Below are 23,039 nucleotides of genomic sequence, written 5' to 3' on the forward strand. Positions count from 1 at the left end.
ATAAAGACTAGTGTGCACTGATGACAAAACATGAGGATACTTCTAAATTAAAAGCTTCCATATTATGATACTTAGGAATATACTGAGGTTTACAAATGGCACAACCTAAGAAACATGCAATGAAAATGAGGAATTGCTATACTACATTAAAAACATCCCAAATGCTCTCAGATTTTCCACTGCCAGATGTTAAATCAAAACAATAGTGGTGGATTCCCATAATCTTTTACTATCACAATGCTATCCGGATCATCTTTACATAATTTGCCTACAAAGTTATCTGCTGTGACTCTCACCTCACAGTTACCTTTTGGAAGGTGAAGTGGGATTCTCTAGTTTGGAATGACCTCAGGCTCCAGGTGCTGCTATGCTCTACTTTAAAAAGAGTGCATCTATAATACTGAACTCCCTCTACATCATGACTGACATGGGCTATAATATTTATCAATATTACCGCATACAATGATCATCTCTCCAGAAGCTTGAAGCACTAGCTAAACAAAGCCAGCAGTGGTGCAGACCTCTCAAGTGATCTTCATCACTGAAGGGCAATAAATCCAAGACATTTGCAGTTGCAGTATTGTCCAAGCGTCCATTACTGTGCTTGTGTGGGATGGTACATACTGGATAAGGAAGGTGGGCAGGAAGGTTTGAGAATTTCCTACACAATGACTATGAAGTGACACAGAAGCGGTCACCAAGAATCAAACCCTGGCGTTACCTAGTCAATTAAAAGTGTTCTGGCACACACAAAAATGGGTAGATATGATGCAAAAGAAATGGTCCAGTGGCATATTTAGAAAGGAGCGTATATATAATGGCACTGTCACACACCAAAATTACAAGAAACTTTTTCCTGCCTGAATTTGTTTCATTGACATAAATGGCTTACAATAAATTATATCAGCAAAAACACCACTGTAATTTTTAGCATTAGTCAAATGTTAAAGAAAAAACACACCTTTATAAATAAGTTCTTCGTAATGGATTATTAACAGGATAGAATTATGTTAAGTCAGGTATTAAAACTACAATGGAGCTGTAAAGATTGTAAATAAGCAATGCACTTTACACTTACTATTTGAATGAATTACATTATACAGTTTTAAAAATATGGTTCTAATTGTAAAATGTATAGACAGCAAAAGGAATTAAAAAACCAACATGAACAACGAGTTGAGGTCATAAATTAGCAACTACAGCAATATATGTAGCACCAGAGATTGTGTTACTACTTGACAATTTAGATCTGTTAATTTGCAATTACACATCTGAGAAAGTTGACACCACAGCAAGAGGGTGTGTGTGAAATAAAGGCATGGACTACCTGATTTTTGGCTTGCTGCATTTTATCTCTGTGTTGGTGTGCTTCTCTGTTTGATGAAAGTGCAGGGTCTGCATGAATAGGTCCAACAGGTGTAGGCTATAGAGAATCAAATACAAAAGAACAACTGTTTAAATTATACGTTTAATACTTCTAACTCTTAAAACATCTTTTTATGCTGGCTTTCAGGGAATAATGATGTATAACACCCATGCTTCCAGCCCTTTGGTAGCCCATGTTGACATTAGTTGACAAGGGTGTCAATTTTTTTCAGGTTTTCCAAGTGGCTTAAATAAAAGAAGATCCTACTTTAAAAACCTCGCCCACCACAAAAATTGCAAGATCCAGAACTGGATTAATGTGTCATTTGAGTATACAGTAAACCTGGCCAAGGTAGGTAAGTTATTTGAATAGAAAACAAAATTCCTCTATATAGTGTTTATATAGTAATTGTAAAGCTATCGACACAGACCATCTGCTTGGGCAAGTTAGACAATTTTGACCACACTTCTTAAGTGTTAGGGTGTGCATATCTCCATGGGTTGGGCAGCTTCTGACTATTGCAGAGCTGCATCCTCCCCTCACTTTATGTCAAATCTGATGGTCTGGCCAATTTCCTTACACAATTGTTTTATCTTGTATGCCAATATTGATCTAAGATTAAGAACTGGGCATTTGATTGGGTATAGTTTAACCTTGTGCCTCAAACCTGCTTTTTGCAGTATTTGCATGGAACCAGTTTAAAAATCACTGGGCACATTATCCCTTTTGTGTATTAGCATTTTAATGTTTACTAAGTTACTGCATCTTAAAACATCAAAACAGCTAATACCTAGGTCACTCTGTTAACGTATTTTTTTCTTACCAGCTGTTTTCCAATCCAGTCATATTCATAATCAAACATATATCCTTTACGATCAAACAAATCGGTAAAAAGTTTTCTTAAGTAGTCATAGTCAGGCTTCTCAAAAAAGTCTAGTCTTCTCACATAGCGTAAATATGTTGCCATCTCCTCTGTAACAAGAAAAGAAACAGTGCATTATGTAAGGTTCCACTTACAATCAACAAATGTACCCGTTTCAACACCATACATATATGAGAAGCTTAAATATGGTGTTACAAACATGAATTAAGGGAGAAGGAAATGTAAAAACTAAGCAAGCTTTATCAGAAAGGTCTATGTAAATACAGCCATAAGCACTCACAGAAAAGCTGCACTGAGTCCTCTATCAAAAGAAATACAGGATTTGTGGTCTCCTTTTGTGTAAACATGTTCTTTGGTATGAGACTTCCTCTGAGAAAAATCCTTCATTCCCAGGGCACAAGTCTGCAGCAGCTCTCTCCTCTCTCCCTTTGCTGCTCCCCCTCACATAAGACTTCACTACCCCTCCCATCAGAACGTGTGATCTGAGCTTACCAGCACCTAGAGCTGGAGCATAAAAGCTACTGAGACCAAGCTAAAATGGCAGCTGCTTTCCTAAACTAACAGAGGGAGCTTCTAGGCCTGTTTACTCAGGTATGGTAAAGCTTTCTGCAGAATAAATATAGGGTTCTAGCTTGTACTAATATGGCTAATCTATTGGCAGTAAAACACCAAAATGCCTTTCCTTCTCCTTTAAATACACTGTCATTCATTGTTATACTTTATGATCTATTCTTTTCAACATCATAGATCATTATTTACAGTAGATTTTCATTACCTCAAATATCCCTCATTAATAAATATGGTTATTTTGAACGTTTGCTTCTTATGTGCAGAACCAATGCTGAATATATGAATTCCTAATTCTGCCTGAGCAATTATAAAAAGGCACCTATACTGACTTATATGTTAGTAGAGCATTACCTGGGCACTAATTTTGTCTAAAACAAATGTGGCCAATAAGCATGTCACACCATGTGTAGGGCAAAACTGGCTATTTGATAGATGAGGACAATTTCAGAATAAACAGGCCTTACAAATTGCTGTACCACAAGTATCATATTATGTGCAACATTTCATATTTTCTTCCTTGGAAATATTTATCAGTGGATAAGTAGCTGTTGATCTGTTAAATCCAATGTTTCTAAACTAAAATCTACTTCAGAATGAATGATTTGTATTATATGATGTGTACTAAATTGGTTGAAACCACAAAAAAGCAATTTTAGAAGGTAGGTACCCAAAAACACAATATTTACATATATGTAATCCAACAAACGGACAAATAAAAACATACTTCATCAAGGCCTGAATTAATTCTCATCATGAACAGAGAAAAAACCATGAAAAGATACTCGTCTCTTTACCTGGGAAGTTCTCACAAAGCACTTCAATTGGTGTTGCTCTCTTTGTGTCTCCAATTTTCTGATATCTTTCTTTTAATGTGTCAGCCTACAAAAGAGACAACACACTCAGTCTAGTGATCAACATTTTTATCCATCCAACAAAGTTAACTGTCAAAAAGAAGACCAAAATACTTGTACTATACTAAGGGGCCCATTTATCAAAGTACGATTGCTTCCGAATAAAGTGTGTACTGTGCGGAATTTTTCGCTAATTTGTGCAATTTTTTCGTACTTTACGGCAAAAAGTGCGACAAAATCATATTTGTTGCGCCGAGTACGATAGTTTCGGATTCATTCAAGCTTAAGTACCTTGACTTTCCTTGGGCCAGGTTGGAGCTGCAGAGTGCCATTGAATCCTATGGGAGGCTTCCAAAATCATGCACAGAAGGATCAAAGTCAGATACGTTTTCCCGCCGTTTACGATTGTTCTGACACGAGAATTTCATGACTTTCGGATCGCCAATACAATATTATCGCGCCTAATACGATTTTTCGTAAGCATTTTTGTAACATTTCCGATCATCAGAAATTATCGTATCTAATACGAATTTTACCCATTTTGGAATTCGATCTCGTACTTTGATGAATCAGCCCCTAAGGGTATGAGTTAAATCTCATTAAATACCTTAATTTGTACAGATCACATTTAAATTACCTGCCTGAAGGTGACATGTAATGTTCTTCTAAAGTTTTTTTTTTGCCTATGAGCAAAAATTATCTTTTGTGTGCACTTTTCAAACCAATGTGTGTTGTTTAAAAAATGTATGTGCATAGAAGAGGCTGGGTCGGTAAGAATTAAAAAAAGTAGATAATGGTGTCTCTTTTTTTGTTCTCATAAAATTCTTTCTGCACTCCACCAGTTGTGTGCTGGATTTGACATGCGTGTGTGTGTGTGATCACTAACTCAGCTTAGAGGGAACACTGGGTACATGGCAGGTATAGCTCTACTACCCATGCACAAGGCTGATTTGTTCAAGCAATGTTGTCAAATTAAGTCTGCCACACTTCAGTCTGTGCGTATCTAAAGAAAATATAGTATCTAAATCTATACCTATATCCAATAAATGAAACTGTTTTAAAGGAATAAAAATATAATATACTGTTGCCCTGCACTGGTTACACAGGTGTGTTTGCTACAGAAACTCTACTATAGTTTATATAAAAAAGCTGCTCTGTAGCTATGGGGCAACCATTCAAGCTGGAAAAAAGGAGAAAAGGCACAGGTTACATAGCAGATACCAGATAATCTCTGTTGAATATAGTGGGGCTTTATCGGTTATCTGCTTTGTAACCTGTGCTTTTTCCTTCTTTTTTTCCAGCTTGAATGGGTGCCCCCATGGCTACACAGCACCTTTGTTTATATAAACGATAGTAGTCTCTCTGAGGGCACAACAGTTGTACCAGTGCAAGGCAACAGTGCATTATGCAGTAATTATTTTTACAGACTTTCATTTTTTTGGTATTACTGTTCTTTTAAGTTAACTAATCAAAATTATTATTTAAGAAGTTATTTGACTGTTAAAAAATATATACTGTACCTTCAAACCTTGCCACGGTAAGCTGCCTCGCAGGAAATACATAAACATATGTCCTAATGCTTCTAAATCATCTCTTCTACTTTGCTCTATGAAAAAAAGAAAAATTCCTTACAGTTTAACATGCTAAACACAAGTACTTATTACTGGTTACAACCTTTAAAAAAATATAAATATTTATGAAGGGGAGTGAGAAACTTAAACATGTGTAACATTTTCCTCTACTGCTACTATTATTGTCATTAAAGGGATTCTGTCTTAATTTTATGGTGTACCTTTAATTTCTAAATTACACTGTTTATATAGCAAATAATTCACTCTACCATTTTAAAGTTTATTTTTGAACCAACAAATGCTGATCGGCTGCTGGGGGAAAGGGAGGAGGCTGAAACCACTCCAACTTGCAGCGCAGCAGTAAAGTGTGACTGAAGTTTATCAGAGCATAAGTCAAATGGCTGTGGCACCCTGGGAAATGATGAACATGGCTGGCCCTGTGTGAACTTTCAAAAAACAGATTTCAATGCAGGATTCTGCTGGAGGAGCTCTTTTATATATATATTTGGAAAAAAAACATGTTTTCCCATGACGGAATTCCTTAGAGAACTTTGCTGGATTAGACAAAAACATCTGTGAAATTCTGGTGATGAAATATCAAGTAAATGTTGAAGGAGAAAAGCTCACAGTCTAACCTCCTATATTAAGGTTCAATCTGTGCTTAACAGTGTAGAGGTGAATAAAGTAGGCCAGTGTAAATATAATCACTTTATGTTTACGTATAAAAGCCTGCTTCTTAGATGCCATGTTATTGAAACTAAGTCTGCAGTCAATGATGAGAAGGATTTTCTATGTGTAATTCAGCTTGCAAAAGGCCAGCTTGAATATAAGCATGGGATGCACTGGCAGATGCTACTCAGAGTGCAACCCACCTAAATGGTGGTTGTTTTACAGTTTCCTGTTGCTTGAATACCTTCCCTGTTACAGGAAACACATTATAATTCAGTAATTTTTTTTTAACAAATTACAAAATAATGTCTCTGTTAGTGTGTATGTGTGGCCCTCTATAACATACAATGTAATCTGATAAAACTCTGGTATGCTTATATAACTGTTGATCGGACATATAATAAAACTAGCTGATGAACCCACAGTGTTACTGGGCAACCTGGTAATGCACGGCTCGGCAATGCTGTGTAGAGGTCAGTTCAATCAACTTATTTCCACTATGCTATGCAGACTGTGGGTGGCCAGGGGTTATAATTTGTTGTTAAAATATTTTCTATGTAACTCTAGCTCCAATCCCCATGAACACCCAAAATGAGTTCTTACATGCAAAACAGTAAACTCATCATTTTCCCCATGCTACAAGATACATTTTTATTAAAACATAACATTATCCATAAGACAATTTTAGCTTTTGAAATATATGATTTAAGCAGGGTAAGTTAGTACTTTCCTAACACTAACGCCTGCTATGGTAAAGCTGGATGTAATACATTCCACATTAGTGAAAGAGGCTGTCTGAAAGAAATTAAGCATGCCTAACATACTGTGGTAAACTGTTGGTCCACAGACTACTAGGAAATAACCTTAATTAACCCTAATTAATGCACTGCAATTTCAGTAGCAAAACGTACTAATTATAACTAATGACATGAATACAGGCATATTTTACAAATAATAGTTTTGTATCTGGGTTGTATAATCTGGAAACCATCAATAACTGCTTAATTTACACACACACTTGTTCTTAAAAGGGGACATTTTTTAGGGTAGTAGGGAATCCAATATTTTGCTATACGCAATGGCTAAAAACGTTTAGTAACATATAAAAATTCAAGCAAAATAGTCTCTGTAGCTAACATGCAGCTGTTATATTGGTTACCCTGTCATAGAATAAAATCTTGTCTAAACTGTAGAAAAAAGAAAGTGGCAGAGTGATAGTGTGCTTAGCTTTATAAGACTTTATGCTTTGAAATGAAATGCCTCTCAGTAAATGGGCACTCCTATTTTTTTCTTAACAACAAATTTAATACAAAACAATTATTAGAATTATTAAACATAATTATTAACAGTTCTCTATAGGCACAAACAGAAACATCAAACCCTGGCCTTATGTTTGAGGACATAATCAGATTAATACTAGCTGACTACAGAATTAATGCCATAAACTAATATACAAATTGAAATGCTATGTTCATACAAACAATGGTTTTATAGACACTCTCTTACATCATACTAATGTTGTGCTGTATCCAAAATATTTAAAACGTGCAGTGCTTTTTGACAAAGCAAGTCTGTCTAGCACTTTGAATTCCTTAGTGGGCGAAATGTACAGAAGTTCTTTTGTGTTAAAAAGGGTACAAAAATTTTGATACAGAAATACTTGAAAAATTATGAAATGTAACTATAAGCAAACTACTATAGAAGTTGTTTTGGTTTTTAAAACAAATTGGTGCTACAGAAATCAGACCTAGGGACTGTTTTGCAAGTTACAGACACACTGGCCATAGACAGTCACTATTTATTGAGCTGGTGGGGGACTGTTTGGGCATCTGTGTCCTTAAAATGCCAGGACCTATTTTTAATTCCAGTCCAGACCTGCACACAAATTTCCCCAAGATGGTCTAGCTAGGTGAGAACACACAAATTTACACAAAGCAGTTAGCTGTGGGTTAACCCTGCCACCATTTGTTATTAAATATCGAACTAGTAGTAAGGTGTTTTACCATGTTAGCCATTGAAAAATTGCAGAACATCTAGGGTCAGGTGTTCATTTTTACTTACTCAGTTAGCAAATAAAAAGTGCAAGCTTTCGAGATGAGTGTTACATGTCTTCTTCAGGCTTAAAGATGTTACATGTAACATTTAACGTTTAAATTAATTTTAAGAATGCAAAAAATAAATAAAATTTAAACTTTTTTTTTCAGTGCAACTCACATTTGCCAAATCACATATGTTTTCAGGCATAAATGCAATTATTATTATAAGGTTCCTTGCCCAAACAATGGGAAATTTATTTTAAAAATGTTGTTTATGTTTTGAACCAGAAGATGGCAGCAGACTGAAGCATATTGAAGTTCAACCAAAAGATTGTACTAGAGAGTTAATGAAATGAACCATGTGTTACAAATAGCGATGAGTGAAATTTTTCACCGGGTTTTGCCTGGCTGAAAAAATGGGTGAAAAAACACCCATTGACCTAATGCATTTCATGCAATTTTCGGTGAAGCGAAACGGGACAGATTTGCTCATTACTAGCCGCAAACAAATAAGTTAAAAAAGTTAATTCTTATAACCTTTCTATTGCCCGATTCTGTTGGAATACAGTGGTCGAGAAATAATGGCTACACATAACGTATGATAATATACAAATACGGTTCAAGGGTAAACTGTGCAGTAATAAAAAAAAAAAAAAAAAAAAACTAAGATCACTGGCAGGCTAACAAGTTGTTGGGCTCTAGTAGCTTACTTCATATCCCCTCTTTTTCTAAAATAGCACTGCCCAGGGAACTTTAAAATAAGTGTTGGATTTTTTGGATATCCCAGAAATCTAAAAAAATGTTCTGCACATGTGCTCACTCAAAGCAGCCAAGGGTGTGTATATGTATGTATGTATGTATGTATGTATGTATGTATGAGAGAGAGAGAGTGATACTATATACCTCTGTGCGACTATAAAAATATGGTTGCGTATTAAGGAATAACATGTATTATATATAAATAATGTAGCCTCTTTAAATGATTCAAGATCTCCTCTGTGCCTTTTACTACCCTTATATCTTACAAGAGGGGTACATTTATCTCTATATAGTATGTTTTTATTGCACACATATGGCACTTTTACATCCTCTGGCATTGTAGTTAAACTTAATACTATATATAGTATAAACTGCAGTAATGCTGATGTTTTAAAAATACAGGAGAAACCTAATTCAAAATAGTTTTAAAGCTAATTGCAATTGCAAGCAATATTTGTCTCATTTTAGCATTGCTGGTTGTCTCTGGAAACCAGACTCCAACACCCACAATACCTTGCATGCTTCTTAAAAGATGTGTTAATCAACTGGCCTCTGGTAAGCTGGCCATAGACGCTCAGATTTTTGTCTTACTACAAACGTTCGGATATCGAACTTACATTTTAATGCCACAATCTAAAAATAACAAATCTGCCAATGTTTTGGCCATTAATAATTGCCCAAGATATTGTTATCCGTCTAACCTGTCTGATCAACTAAACGGCCGATCGCCAATGTACCAAAAGGACAATAATTCAGTGCCCACACGCAGTATGAAAAAGTTTAGTACATTTATAATGGTGCGTGTATGGCCAGCTTTACATGGTTTCAAAAGAACCAGCAATGCAGAGAAAAGACAGACAAATACTGCTTTAATAGCACTACATTTACAAATTACTTTTAAATTATTTAACATGCTAACAAATATATTGTTAAGTTGATTAGAAAAACATTTCTTTCATTATGCAAAACAGTTTGGGTGTAATTCCATTTAGAGCATATAGGAAACTGTGACTGGCAGCAAATTTATGGCTTTTGGCGACAGGATTCCCTTTATGGAAGCAGCCTCTAGCCAATGGAATATCACTTCTCTTCTAAAAGAATATACAAATCTGGTAGAATTCAAATACAAGGCAAAATCATTTCTAAGAAAATGCATAATTAAAGCCCTAAAAGCTAAAAGCCTCACCTGAAGCACTGTGTGCTTCTTCAAAACAATGGTGAGTTTCAAAGTGTTTTGGCTTTTAAATAGGAAAAACTGTAAAAGGATAATCTGGCACAAACCTACATTATTCATTACCATTTACAGAAGAAAACGGTCTGTTCCATTTCAAAGTTATCCTTAAAGGTGCAGTTCGCCTTCACAAAATGTATACAGAATAGTCGTTTTTTTTAATTGTTTTGTATTTTCTACACATTTGTTTACTTATTGTCATAAAAGCTTTGTTATCTAGTATTAATTTAGTATTAAGCTATGAGAGTAGACTGTTGTGGTTGGGGTTGCTTTATTTTTGGAAAAGGGGCTTTTGCAAAGGGGACATGATTACTCTCAACTTTAGATTATAAACGGATAGCAGGGTATCTTTATCCACATAAAAAAAAAAAAAGACAGAGGTGCTAAAAAGTCATTCTTCATGATGTGAAAATAATTGTCAGTGGTGCTGGACATTGTGGCAAAACTGGCTGAAAAAAACACAAAATTGCACAGCAAGAATAGGGGAGTGTTATGACTCCTTATGTTGTGGAATACACTGCCAGGTGATGTTGTAATACCAAGAATGGCTTGGATGTCTTCTTGGACAAGGTATAACATCCAAGGCTATAATGATCTCTATTATATTTTGCCCTTTTTAAAAACCAAATAGATGTATTCCAGTCTTTTAGGTTATGCATACCTTTTCCTAGATGTGTATTAATACTCATGTATCTAGCAGTTCCCGTAAGGCTCTTGTGTTCTCTGTATGGTATGTGCTTCTTTGTTTCTGGATCTATGTATTCTTTTGCCAATCCAAAATCTATAATGTGAATTATTTGCTGGTTCTTGTTTCCTGGTCGACCTATCAAGAAGTTTTCAGGTTTTACATCTCTATAGATCAAATTCTTGGAGTGAACATATTCCATGCGGGATATCTGTTTAAAAAAAAAAAAAAGTTAATTAAAAGTTTGTGTACCAGGAAATCCATACATCATACGGCCTCTAATAATATATAAATGTCAAGTAATAGGTCTACATGCACAAAGTTAATCTGCAGCACATAGAAAAAAGGGAGGCTGAAATTCAAAACAATTATTAACAAGAATCCTAATATTCAGCAGCAGGAGACAAGGTTTAACGGTCCTTTAAAATTAGGCACAGAAGGAACACAGGTTTGGCTGAGGAAGTAAAATGGGAAAGGCCGCTATTTACATTTTTAGAAGGGAAAGATTTGTGCTGCATGCAAATACTGCCAGGCTCAGTTGGCCTCCACAGGACATATACATACCAGTTAACTATTTCTTAGAGGATCTAAAAGAGGATCTAAAAGAGTATAATGAGACAGAACAGTCATCTGTGTACCATTTATACAAACAAACTGGCATATAACCATGCCTCCTTCCCCTGGCCTAGACCATGGAATTTCTAATATTTTTCTTAGCCAGGGTTCTACTCTTATAGGTTATAAATGAATGAAATTATTACTTCTTTTGCCATTCTGTAATGGCTCCTAGAATATCTAGAAGATAAAAGCTCACCCCAATCCTCACCACATATTTACAGGGCAGGGGAGAGTTTTGGGCTTATTCAAGTGTCAACAGTCTGCAAAGAGTGGCAGAGCCAGAATCTAATGTCTGCCCATGTATAGGAACCTCAAGTTGAGCAAGAATGACATTAAAAGGTGGCAAAGAAGTTGTCCCATGAAATTCCACAGAATTTGAGGCCAGTGGCTAACATGGCTGCTTTCACCATCTGTTTTGTATATACAGTAGGGGTATAGGATCCTAATGCAATGGTTATTCAGAAAGTTAAAAATTATGGGAAGGCCATCTCCCATAGTTATATTTAAGAAGATTATTCTTATTTTTATTGTTACAATTTTTTTGTGTAACCATAAAACAGTACCTTGTACCTGGTTCTAACAAAACTCCAAGAATCCATATTGGTGGCACACAATCTTACTGGGTTAATTTAACGTTTAAATATATTTCAGTAGCATTAAATATATAAAGTACAGTAAGTACCACACGTATACATGACACAAGCAGAGTAAGACTTACTTACCAATTGTATGGCTATCATAAGAACTGTCTTAAGAGAAAATGTTCGGTCACACAAATCAAACAAGTCTTCCAGGCTTGGGCCCAGTAGCTCTAGCACCATGGCATTGTATTTACCACAAGGGCCAAAATAGTAAACCTGAGGTACACCATCTACGGAAAGGAAATAGGAAACAGTTATTTTCTACAGTCTTCTATAAATTATAGATAATAGCTTTCAGTAACAAAGGAAACTATAACATATGTAAAATAACCTTTATTTCAAAGCTAAATGGCTATTAAAGAAGGTTGGTCACCTTTGATTTAACTTTTAGTATGATGTAGAGAGTAATATTCTGAAACAATTTGCAACTGGCCTTCATTTTCTATAATTTGTGGTTTTGGAGTTATTTAGCATTTAGCACATTTACGCTCCAGTTTGGAATTTCAGCAGCTATCTGATTGCTAGACTCAAAATAAGAGACTAGAACATGAATAGGAGAATGTTTGAATAAAAAGATAAGTAATGAAAATGATTAAAAAGTTTATTGGCTGCCAGGGTCAGTGACCCCCATTTAAAAGCTTGAAAGAGCCAGAAGAAAGCAAATGATTTAAAAAAGTTGCTAAGAATTCTATAACATACTAAAGTTAGTCAGTGAACCACCCCCTTACCAAAAGTTAATTTAACAATAAATCAACATATACCTCTTTCCAGCAATATTTTGTTGCTGCACATTTGCTTTATCTCTAGAATCACAATTCTTACAGTTCATAGGTGACAACATAAAAATTGAGACATGTTTTTTCCAGGAAACAATTGTATGCGACTACAACCTTATGTTATTCAACATTTTTTTCCTAAAATCATTTGCTTATAATATCAAAACAATACAAAGTAAAGGAAATTCATGACTTTGATAAGGTTATCTTCATATGTCCATGTGTAAATCATTTGGAAAAGCAAGGTCACCAAATTTACTACAGGTTGCATTGAGCCATATGTCAATTCAACAACAAAATACTGACAAAGATCCCAAAGGTTTTTTCAAAACCAACTACAATTTGAGTATTTGACATTTGGAGAATTGCAAAATTCAGTGACACCCTACTCTTACTTTTTACCTGAAAATGAAAGGGGCATATAGAATGAAAATCTAGCAACTGCCAGGGGTTGCACAATGCACATATTTTTCTACTTGTTTACCTTAAAAAGTGCACTTCACTGTCCGGTTATGATTGTTTATTGTCCACAAGAAGAGCTACAGAAGAGTAAGGCTTAAGTATTTGCCTATTCACTAATATTAAGTTTTGATATATTGTGATTAGGTTTCAAATTATTATTATTAAGAATATCTGTCTGAGAATACACCCTTTCTTTTGTGACTGTGATAATGAAAGTTGTTAAAAAGTTGATAAAAGAAATAAATGTAATGAACAAATTAAGGAAACAGTGGTAATGTAGCATTATATTGGTTCCCACACCTCGAAAGCAAGCGCAAACCCATTCCTACTGGATGTCAAGGAAAAAAGCAGCTCAACAGAATGAGAGTGCATGGTGCAGCTGGTTCAGCAGCTGTCGATAAATCTGCTTAAAATTGTTAATCCTTATATGTGATTCCAAGGGTAAAATATAGTTTATCATTAAGAGCCTCTGCATATAAAATATTATTCACAGCATGATATTTCTTGTCGATGTACTACATAAATGTTTCTGTAACTAAGTGGCTAATCATATATACAACTGCATATTAACAAGGGCTTATCTGCTAAAATTCAAAATTAAATTGTAATGAATAATTTGCAGGAATAAACACACAATCTAAGCTGTTCTTTTAGACATTAACAGAATGTGTGTGCACTGTGTTCATGTTCAACAGTAAGAAACATTCAACTGTATATAAAATAAAATCTTGATTGGTTAAGGCTTCTCCTAAATAAAGCAAGCCATGCAGTATTGAAAACAGTTTTACTTTGGACTGAAACTATAAAAGGAATATGGTTTTCCATATGATTTGTTTGGAGTTTACAGCATTTGTATATAAAGATTAGAAAAGCACATAAGGACCTTATGAAACTAGCTGATCTTTCTCTGATCATTATTTGATTAATCAAATTCACTACAGTGTTGGTGCATTTTTATATCAGCTCCTCTTTAGAAAAAAAAAACCTGTTTATTCACTGTACAACTGGGGGCCTATTTATCATACTGTGTAAATTAATTAACACCGAAAAAATAGTGTTTTAAAAAAAATGGCTAATTTATCAAGTGTTTTAATGCCATTGTTTTACATGACTTCAGACCTTGCACCTTCAGTCAATTGCAAAATTCAAGCACCAAGTAAGTTCTAGCAAGAGCCACTCTGGAAAAAAAAAAACATGTACAATTTTATTTTTTTAGAGATTTACTATGCGATAAAAAGCTACAAATCAGAATGTGACAATTCTCCAGCTAAAACTTGCTATGGTCATGTACAAGTCAATGGCGGATTGTCCTTTACCGGGAGGATCTTTCTTTTGCTTTGAAACAAGGTTTCTGATTTTTACGCTGTTTTTTGTGTACGGAAATTCCAAAAAGTAGAGGTTTATATATATATATATATATATATATATATATATATATATATTATTATTATTTTTATATAACCTTGATGAAGGTTGAAATACTTTGATTTTTTTTTTTAATTCCTTTGGGATTCCTGTACATGATTTGTTTGCAAAAAGTAAAAACAAAGTAATCAGAAGAGAGATAAACAGTTTAGGGATATTGTACTTATTTTAGGGATGCTTATATGCTGTGCCAATACCATTAATTGTAATGGCAGCAATATGCAATATTTTGCACTGTGAAATCTGCATTTAGAATACCAGCATGCTAAGCAAAAAGACAGCAAAGAAAAATACAAAGTAGAAACCCTTGAAAAACAGAAGGTAAACCTACGCAGTCTGAATGCATTTCAAAAGCACCGCTGATAAGTCCTTCAATATTTGGCTCATAATATTGCTTGCTGACATCTAGACACCAGCTGATAGTCTTCAGCCTCTGTTGCAATTCAAATACACAAAAAAGGCAAAACCATAGTAACGGTGCAAATTCTAGTCTCTTATTGCAAAGAGCATATGAAATGTACAACAGTAGCTGGATGAGAAACTCGAACTGTGACACTGTAAGGGTTAGATGTTTTGCTTATTTTTAGACTATTTTCAGTTTAGGCAGAATTTATCACCCAACTTAGAAAGGAAAACTAGTGTCTGAAATGAAACCTCAAATTGCTAAGTGCATCTCTTCAACAGGAAGCTTTCTTGCAAATGCAATGTCAAGGTACTAATATGGCCACACAGAAAGAAGAATGGAAAAAAAAAATGAAGCCTTATGTTACACTGCCCATACATGGGACGATCCTAGCTGCCAATATCGGTCCCTTAGACCGATTCGCCAGCTTATCGGCCCGTGTAGGGGCACCAACGACAGGCCTGCCCGACCGACATCTGCCTTGAAATCGGGCAGATATCGATCAGGCAGGTTAAATTTAGTCAGATCGGGGACCACATCGGCTCGTTGATGCGGTCTCCAAACTGACTGGGCCCATTACCGTCATTCTAATCCGACTGTTTGGCCCCAGGGCCAAACGACCGAATTAGCCTAAAATCGGCCGATATCGCCCACCCATAGGCTAAGAGGGAGAAGATCCGCTCGCTTGACGACCTCGTAAGTGAGGGAGAGAAAAGATTTCAAAAGCTTTAGATAAAACTAGGATTGTTTTACAATATGACTTCTCAGTAGATTACAGCCTTAGGGTAAAGACACATGGAGCTACTAGTAGCTGCTACTTTTTCATGGCTACTAAAAATATCCTGTCATAGACAATACAAGTATAAGATCAGTTATCCGGAAACCAGTTATCCAGAAAGTTCCGAATTACAGAAAGCCTGTCTCCCATAGACTCCATTTGGATTTTTTAAATTGATTTCATTTTTCTCTGTAATATTAAAACCCTGTTTTTGATCCCAACTAAGATATAATTAATCTTTATTGGATGCAAAACAACCCTGTGGTGTTTAATGCATGTTTTATTGATTTTTTTTTGGTAGGCAAGGTATGGAGATCCAAATTACAGAAAGACCCCCTATCCGGAATACCCGGTGTGTCTTTACCCTTATAATTCTTTATCTTGGCTTTAGACATGGCTATTAAAGGGGTTGTTCAGCTGTAAGTTAAAACTTTTAGTATGATGTAAACTGCCATAGTTCAAATTACCTTAGAACCATGGAGTGGTTTAAATCAGTGCTGTCCAACTTCTACGGTGCCGAGGGCCGGAATTTCTCTAGCATACATGGTGGAGGGCCGCTAATGGAAGCCAGTTTTGACCACTCCCCTTTTTGAAACCAGACCCACTTCAAACCACACCTATTTTATCACAATGGTGGTAGCACAGCAAAATTCCAAATGCTTGGTCCTTACTGTGGGGATATCAACCATCATTCATATGTGAAAGAATTATGTCATATTAAGATATACCCTTAAATTCCATATGCCTCCTCCTCCCCTGTGGATAGCACACCAACCCCCAGTACATAATTACACACCTTAGGGACCATTTAATGGCTATTTCCAACTGCTAACAAACTCCCACAACAAACCCCCTGCCAGGTTCACCTCCCACAAGCAGCATAGGGCAAGCAGAGTATGGCACACACAGGAAGCACTCTGCCTGTCCTAAGCTGTCTGTGCGTGCCATACTCTGCCTGTCCTACCCTGCCTGTGTGTGCCATACTCTGCCTTCCCTAAGCTGCCTCTGTGTGCCATACTCTGCCTGCCTACCCTGCCTGTGTGTGCCATACTCTGCCTGCCTACCCTGCCTGTGTGTGCCATACTCTGCCTGCCCTACCCTGCCTGTGTGTGCCATACTCTGCCTGTCCTACCCTGCCTGTGTGTGCCATACTCTGCCTTCCCTACCCTGCCGGTGTGTGCCATACTCTGCCTGCCCTACCCTGCCGGTGTGTGCCATACTCTGCCTGCCCTACCCTGACTGTGTGTGCCATACTCTGCCTGCCCTACCCTGACTGTGTGTGCCATACCCTCCCTGCCCTATGCTGGCTGTATGTGCCATACTCTGCCTACAGTACCTATGTCTGAGGTGTGAAGAAGTGAACAATGGGAGTGATTACAGTCTGAGCCTGAGGTGTGAACACTGCAGGGGGTGAACAATGCAGGTATTAAAAGGTGTGAAAAACACAGGGGATTACATTTTTAAACAATACAGAGGGATTACAGCCTGAATCTGAGGTGAGAACCATGCAGGGGGCCAGTTAATCTCAGTACTGATACCATTTAATGCTTACTCAAAGGTAATCCATCAAAGCAGCCAGACAGGTGGGGGGCCACACAGAGGGGGGTCGCGGGCCGCATGCGGCCCGCGGGCCGCCAGTTGGACAGCACTGGTTTAAATGAATGACTGGTATATGAATAGGAGAGAACCTGAACAGATAAATAAGTAATAAAAACTATAGGAACTAAATTGCAGCCTTACAGAACTGTTTTTTGGCTGCTGGGTTCTGTGACCCCCATTCTAAAGTTAGAAAGAGTCAAAAGAAGGCAAATAATTAAAAACTATACAAAATAAATAGTAAAAACTAACTGAAAAGTTGCTTATAATTGACCATTTTATAACATACTAGAACTTAACTTAACGGTCAACCACCACTTTACATGAAAGGGGTAATAACTTTTGGTGAATATTTTGGGGGACAAAAACAACACCTAAACAAAAAATGCCAAACTAGTGTCCCAGGATTGTGAAAGTAAAATATAATGCTCCGCTAAAAAGAAACTTCTTGGAACACCATAAAAACAACTGTTAATCTTCAAGTGGCTAGAAAGGGTTAAAAGACCACTGCGCTCCTTTAAACTCATTCACAAATTAGTCAGCTCTATCACAGGAGTGGTCATCTAACATAAAAAATTAAAAGCAGTGATGGAGTAGAGTATGTCTAACACCCACATTAGAGAAAACTCTGTCTGTCTGTCTGTATCTCTCGCTCTCTCTCTGACGCTCACAACGAGAGTTAGAAACTAAAGTCCACAATGGTAAAGGCTTTCCAGTAAGCATAAAATTCAGCGACAAGCATTGTTATTTTCTTTTGATTTATCCTTTAAAGCTTAAGGAATATTTCACACAAGGCATTTTAATTAACACTAAAATAAAGCACTAGTGAAATACCAATGGTAACTATAGACAACATGTAATAAAGTTAAGATAGCCCCAGACCAATGATTTTTGCCCTAAAACACTAAACTATATGTGGAGCTTTCCTCTGTCTGTAACAGGAAAACAAATCAAGGTGATCCATGGCATTTTGATTGCCACTATTTAAACACTGGTGAGCTACAACAGCAAAGCTCACAAAGCAGCTAGTGTATTCTATTATAATGCCCTTGGCCCCATGTAAATATTAACAAAGACTTACATTTTTATTTTAATAATCCTCTAAACATTATGAGCACCAGAATGCGTAATCTGCAAGAAGACAAGGTGGCTAATTTAGGACTACAAAGCAGTTTGCTAAAAAGAACGCAAAGTTGTGTTCTTATTAATGCCATAAAAGTGCATCTATTGTTGTTAGGGAAAGCTGAAATTACTACTTTAGACTAGGAGAATAACATGCTAATGCCATTAATCTATAATTCTCAGTTTAATAATGCTATCTGCAACCTGCAACAATTCATGGAAACATGCATCAGCATCCTCTTATAGGGTATCATTGTCCCTCTTTCTTTAAGGCCCTGGACCTTTCAGTGCCAAAGTTCTAAGCACAGAGTATTAGGAGCTTCCGAGATTATTAAAATGCTAAACCCCAAATAGCAGATCAACAGATGTGGATTTAGTGACAGCAGAGGAAAGACATACTAGGATGCCCACTTTAGCTACCAGGGAATCACTGTAATGGGCAAAGTAACCTTTGCAGTCTCCTTTTAGGTCCCCCAGTGAGGCAAGTTCTTTTGGAAAAAACAGTGAAATACAATTATGCCCAATCCAGGATTGTAGACAATTTCTCCATAGCCCCCTCCCCACAAGATAAATTACATATGCTCTCTCATGACATTGTGAAAGTATATTTTTACCCATCAGCAGTGGAAACCACATAGACGGCCTGAAAAATTCCTCCTCATGACTATAGTCCCTGGCTCATCTTCTGGTGCAAATGCTGCCATTGCTATCAATTTGTGACAACTACCATATCCATGGGGGGTAGTCATCACAAGGACAGGTTCTTGGAAAAAACATGATGATTTAGTCCTACAGCATAAATTGTTTAGCTTTCTATTAAAGAAGAAATATGCTGTGCAAAAATTTTAAAAACCGTGCACAGGGCTGCACTATTGTGCAATAATTTATAACAGAGCTATGGGAGGACAAAAAGAATCCACTTGTTTTTAAACAAAAATGTGTTCAGAATAAACACTACAGGAGAAGACATAAGTTTCTTTACTTGTAACGCAGAAAGGATAGAAGAAGTAATTGAATAAAAAAAAAGCAGAGAAAATAGTGATTAGAGAAGAAAAGAAAATGAAGATGTGTAAGAAGGAAAAAACAGCAGATAAAAAGAAAGGTAAAATAAGTAAATAATAATTTATAAAGGGAAGAGTACAGATGATTTTGTGTAAAGGGAGAAGGATCACAGTACAAAAAAAAAAATCAGAATCAGTTATGTTTACGTAAAAAAAATCTGAAGTTTGGATACTATGCAGCTTTTCTACATAAGCCTAATTGAATGAGCTTGTGTCAGAAAGCAACGAATATATAATAACAAAGCAAACAGTCTCCAAAAACAACTTAAACCCACTGCCCAAAAAATAAAACAAAATTGTACCTCCAGATCCTAACTGCTTGTAGAACCTATATTCCAAATGTAGTTGTGGTGCTCTGGATTTCATTGGTTCCTGTATAAGAGGAAAAAATTATTTAAACAAATTTCAAAGAGAGAAAAAATGTAGTTAAGTTTCATTTTATAGACATGCAGTTGACACTTATTAGGGCAATGGTCCAAGGAGAGATTACTTGTCTGCAGTTAATATTGGCTACTAAAGGTGACTAATCTCCCCAAAATTAAGTGAATCACCGGTGGAAAGGCATTTGCGCCAGTTTGTTTTTTGAAAGTCGCCACAAAGTTTTCTGCAGAAGAAAACTTTGCGTGACTTTGGGGAAAAAATTAGCACTTGCTGAGCTCTCCTTCCCTCTTCTCTCTGACTGTGAAGATGGTCGAAGAGGTGTCTCCTGTGCATACTTGATTGATTTTCATTGGAGCAGAGGCAGCAAGTATGCGCAGTAGGCACCTCTTCGAGTCAGGAGTCTCACAAAAGCTGACTGGAGCTCAATAGTTGGTCTTCCAAAGATCCCAGGCCTCTCACCTACACTACATGCAAATGAAATGGAAAACATAGAACATTAAAAAAGTGCATGTGCCCTAACTGGAAACTCTAATGTACAAGCTTCCTGCAGGGCAACTACACACTTAGTCAACAGTGCATAGTGATGCCATCACATAACTCACAAAATCACTTTTTATTGTTATTTTTTTTCCTGTTGCAAAATTAGAGGATACCTGTATTTAAGTTGCACAAACATGGGGAGGGAACTCCTCTGTGATTTCTAATATCCTTATATTATTACAATATATTATACCATAAATATTTGTAACCTGATAAAAAAAGAATCTGGTCAGCTTACTGCAGGCAGCATACCACCTTGTTCAACATGAATTTCATAAACAGTGCTTGTGCCAAACATACATTTTTGCTTCTGGTTTTAGTTATTTCTTTAGCTAAAAAGGAAAACTGAAGCAGCTCCATGTTTGGCCCTTGCAAGGTAAATAATTAGATTACCAGTTCACAGGAACCCCCCTTTATAATGCATTCCTGCTACCAACACGGTCACAAGTAAGGGAAAGGGATAGGGATAGGTGATATACTGGTAATCTAATTATCTACCACACAAGGACCTAACAGATCAGTTTCAGTTTCCTTTTTTAGCTCAAAAACAATACAAATAGAATACAAACAATATATAATATAGGTAAAAAGCATGTTCTGCACAAAACTTATTTGTTCCATCAAGTTGACCAAGTGGGTATACTGACTCATTAATATACAGAAGCAGGCTATCAAAGAAGAACAGATGAACAATCATTTTAACATCTCCAGAAAGCAATCTGACTTCATTTTCACTATAAAATGATATACCGTAGAATGAAACAAGCAAGAGAGGAAACATTTTAGATTAAATAAATTCTGCTTTTTGATTTTGTTTTTTATCATATAGATTTGGACATAGCGCTATTTTTCAAACTGCCAATGTTTTTTTTATTCTGAACAAGTGAACATAGAAATAATGCACTAAACAAATTCTCAAGTTCAAAACTGAGCATGAAAAAAACTGTTAATATTTCCTAAACAGTGCTGTACTGGGAATAATCTCCAAAGCAGCTTTGCATTAGATCTTTCTAAAGCAAATTAGGTTATCCATCAACTCCTTAATGCACGCTAACCACTGACAAGCCTGTCACATACTGCATACATATCTATCCAGTGGGCCAACAATAGATCCACTTCTCACTTATCAGTTTTGTATGAAACTGAAGATTAGGCAAACCCACTCCAAAATTAAAGTACATTTGCACTGTAGGCACTTTCACAGTTTTATTACTGTACTTGCAGAGCTTTATTAAAAGTACTTTGAATCCTGCAACCAAGAGAAGTTAAGAGAAATAAATTTACAGGAAAGCACTCAGGAGACCACTTGGGCCTGTAGCAAACTAGGGGTTGGGCCAAAATGGCAAGCGCCTTTAAAATAGAGCTTTTTTTAAAGTGCTTATTTCGCTGGTGGGAAAACATTCCTGTCGGTAAATTGCCTGAAGGTTCCTTGCAAGACAACTTTAGAGAAACAAAGCAACTCATATGTTTTCCCACCAGTGATTTATATTATTTTTGGTGGGAAAGCATTTACAGATTAGTTGCCCATGGTAGAGAAGAATTAATGTGGGTGATTAATCTCCTCATGTCTCACTAACCTACAAGGAGGAGGATATTATTTACTAATGCCACAACCTCTTCATACAGGCTTATCACTGTTTAATGGTGAACAATGCTTATGGCCATGATATGTAACTGATTACCTGGAACAATAGTACTGGTTGGCATAAGCAGCCATCAGGACTTTTATTCCTACTCAACCCCGATGTAGGGACTATACAGAACTATACAGATTATACAGAATTATAACCGATGCCATTAAGCACCATAAGTATATATTTTACAGAATACTTATGCTACAGAATATTGTTTTAACTAAAAACACAGCTGGCTTGTCAAAATTAAAACTTTGATGTGCCAATGGCCCCTAAAAGCAAACTAATGATATTTTTGCAGAAGAAAGAAATTTAACTTACCAATTTAATTGCCACATATTCATTTGTGTACAGGTTTTTTCCTTGAAAAAAAAATAAAATACAAAAATGTTGTTAGTCTTGTGTATTATCATACATGAACAATTCATCAACAAAAAAACTAGGGGGTTCAGCTAATTTAGGGGCCAGTTAATGAGTTCACTATTCTAGGAAAGCCATTTAAGACATGCTGTCAGCACATAATGACAATCTTTCATCAACATTTGTTTTAACACAAGCATTAAAGATGATGGCACACATAGCTGAAACTGCAAATGTCAGCAGAAATACTCTTGAAATCCCTCAGTGCCATAATTTTTTTTCAGCAAATTCATATTGCAAATTGTTCCCAAGAGTATTTTCCTGTACGTCTGTAAGTGTCCTAGAGTGAACTAAAATGTGCCACAGTAAAGTGTTACTCAAAGGAATGAACAGGTAAATACCCAGAGGGTTTTCAAAATATTTAAAAGTGAATACTTTAAATATTCCCATGGTGGGCTGATTACTAACCAAATAGGGTACAATGCTTTTATAGTAGACTACTTATACACAGCCATGAACTAGACGGTTCTTTAAAGGAAAGGTTCACCTTCTAAATGTTTTTTTTTTTTAGTTCTGTGAGTTTCAGATAAAGGTAAGGGATCTATTATCCAGAATGCTTGG

The 23,039-nt window shown here is 36.2% G+C and overlaps 1 protein-coding gene across 4 annotated transcripts in view; it reads right to left on the reverse strand.

The window, feature by feature from the left end:
- csnk1g3 (casein kinase 1 gamma 3) overlaps positions 1–23,039 on the reverse strand; it is a 66,712-nt gene that overhangs the window by 14,857 nt on the left and 28,816 nt on the right. For all 4 annotated transcript variants that reach the window (NM_001139469.1, XM_012958167.3, XM_012958144.3 and 1 more), the window contains 8 exon segments: positions 1,328–1,423; positions 2,190–2,338; positions 3,614–3,698; positions 5,191–5,276; positions 10,598–10,832; positions 11,962–12,110; positions 19,806–19,875; positions 22,380–22,420. In NM_001139469.1, the coding sequence (NP_001132941.1) occupies positions 1,328–1,423; positions 2,190–2,338; positions 3,614–3,698; positions 5,191–5,276; positions 10,598–10,832; positions 11,962–12,110; positions 19,806–19,875; positions 22,380–22,420 (911 nt within the window).

Source organism: Xenopus tropicalis, chromosome 1, assembly GCF_000004195.4.
Source record: "Xenopus tropicalis strain Nigerian chromosome 1, UCB_Xtro_10.0, whole genome shotgun sequence".
Lineage (NCBI taxonomy): Eukaryota > Metazoa > Chordata > Amphibia > Anura > Pipidae > Xenopus > Xenopus tropicalis.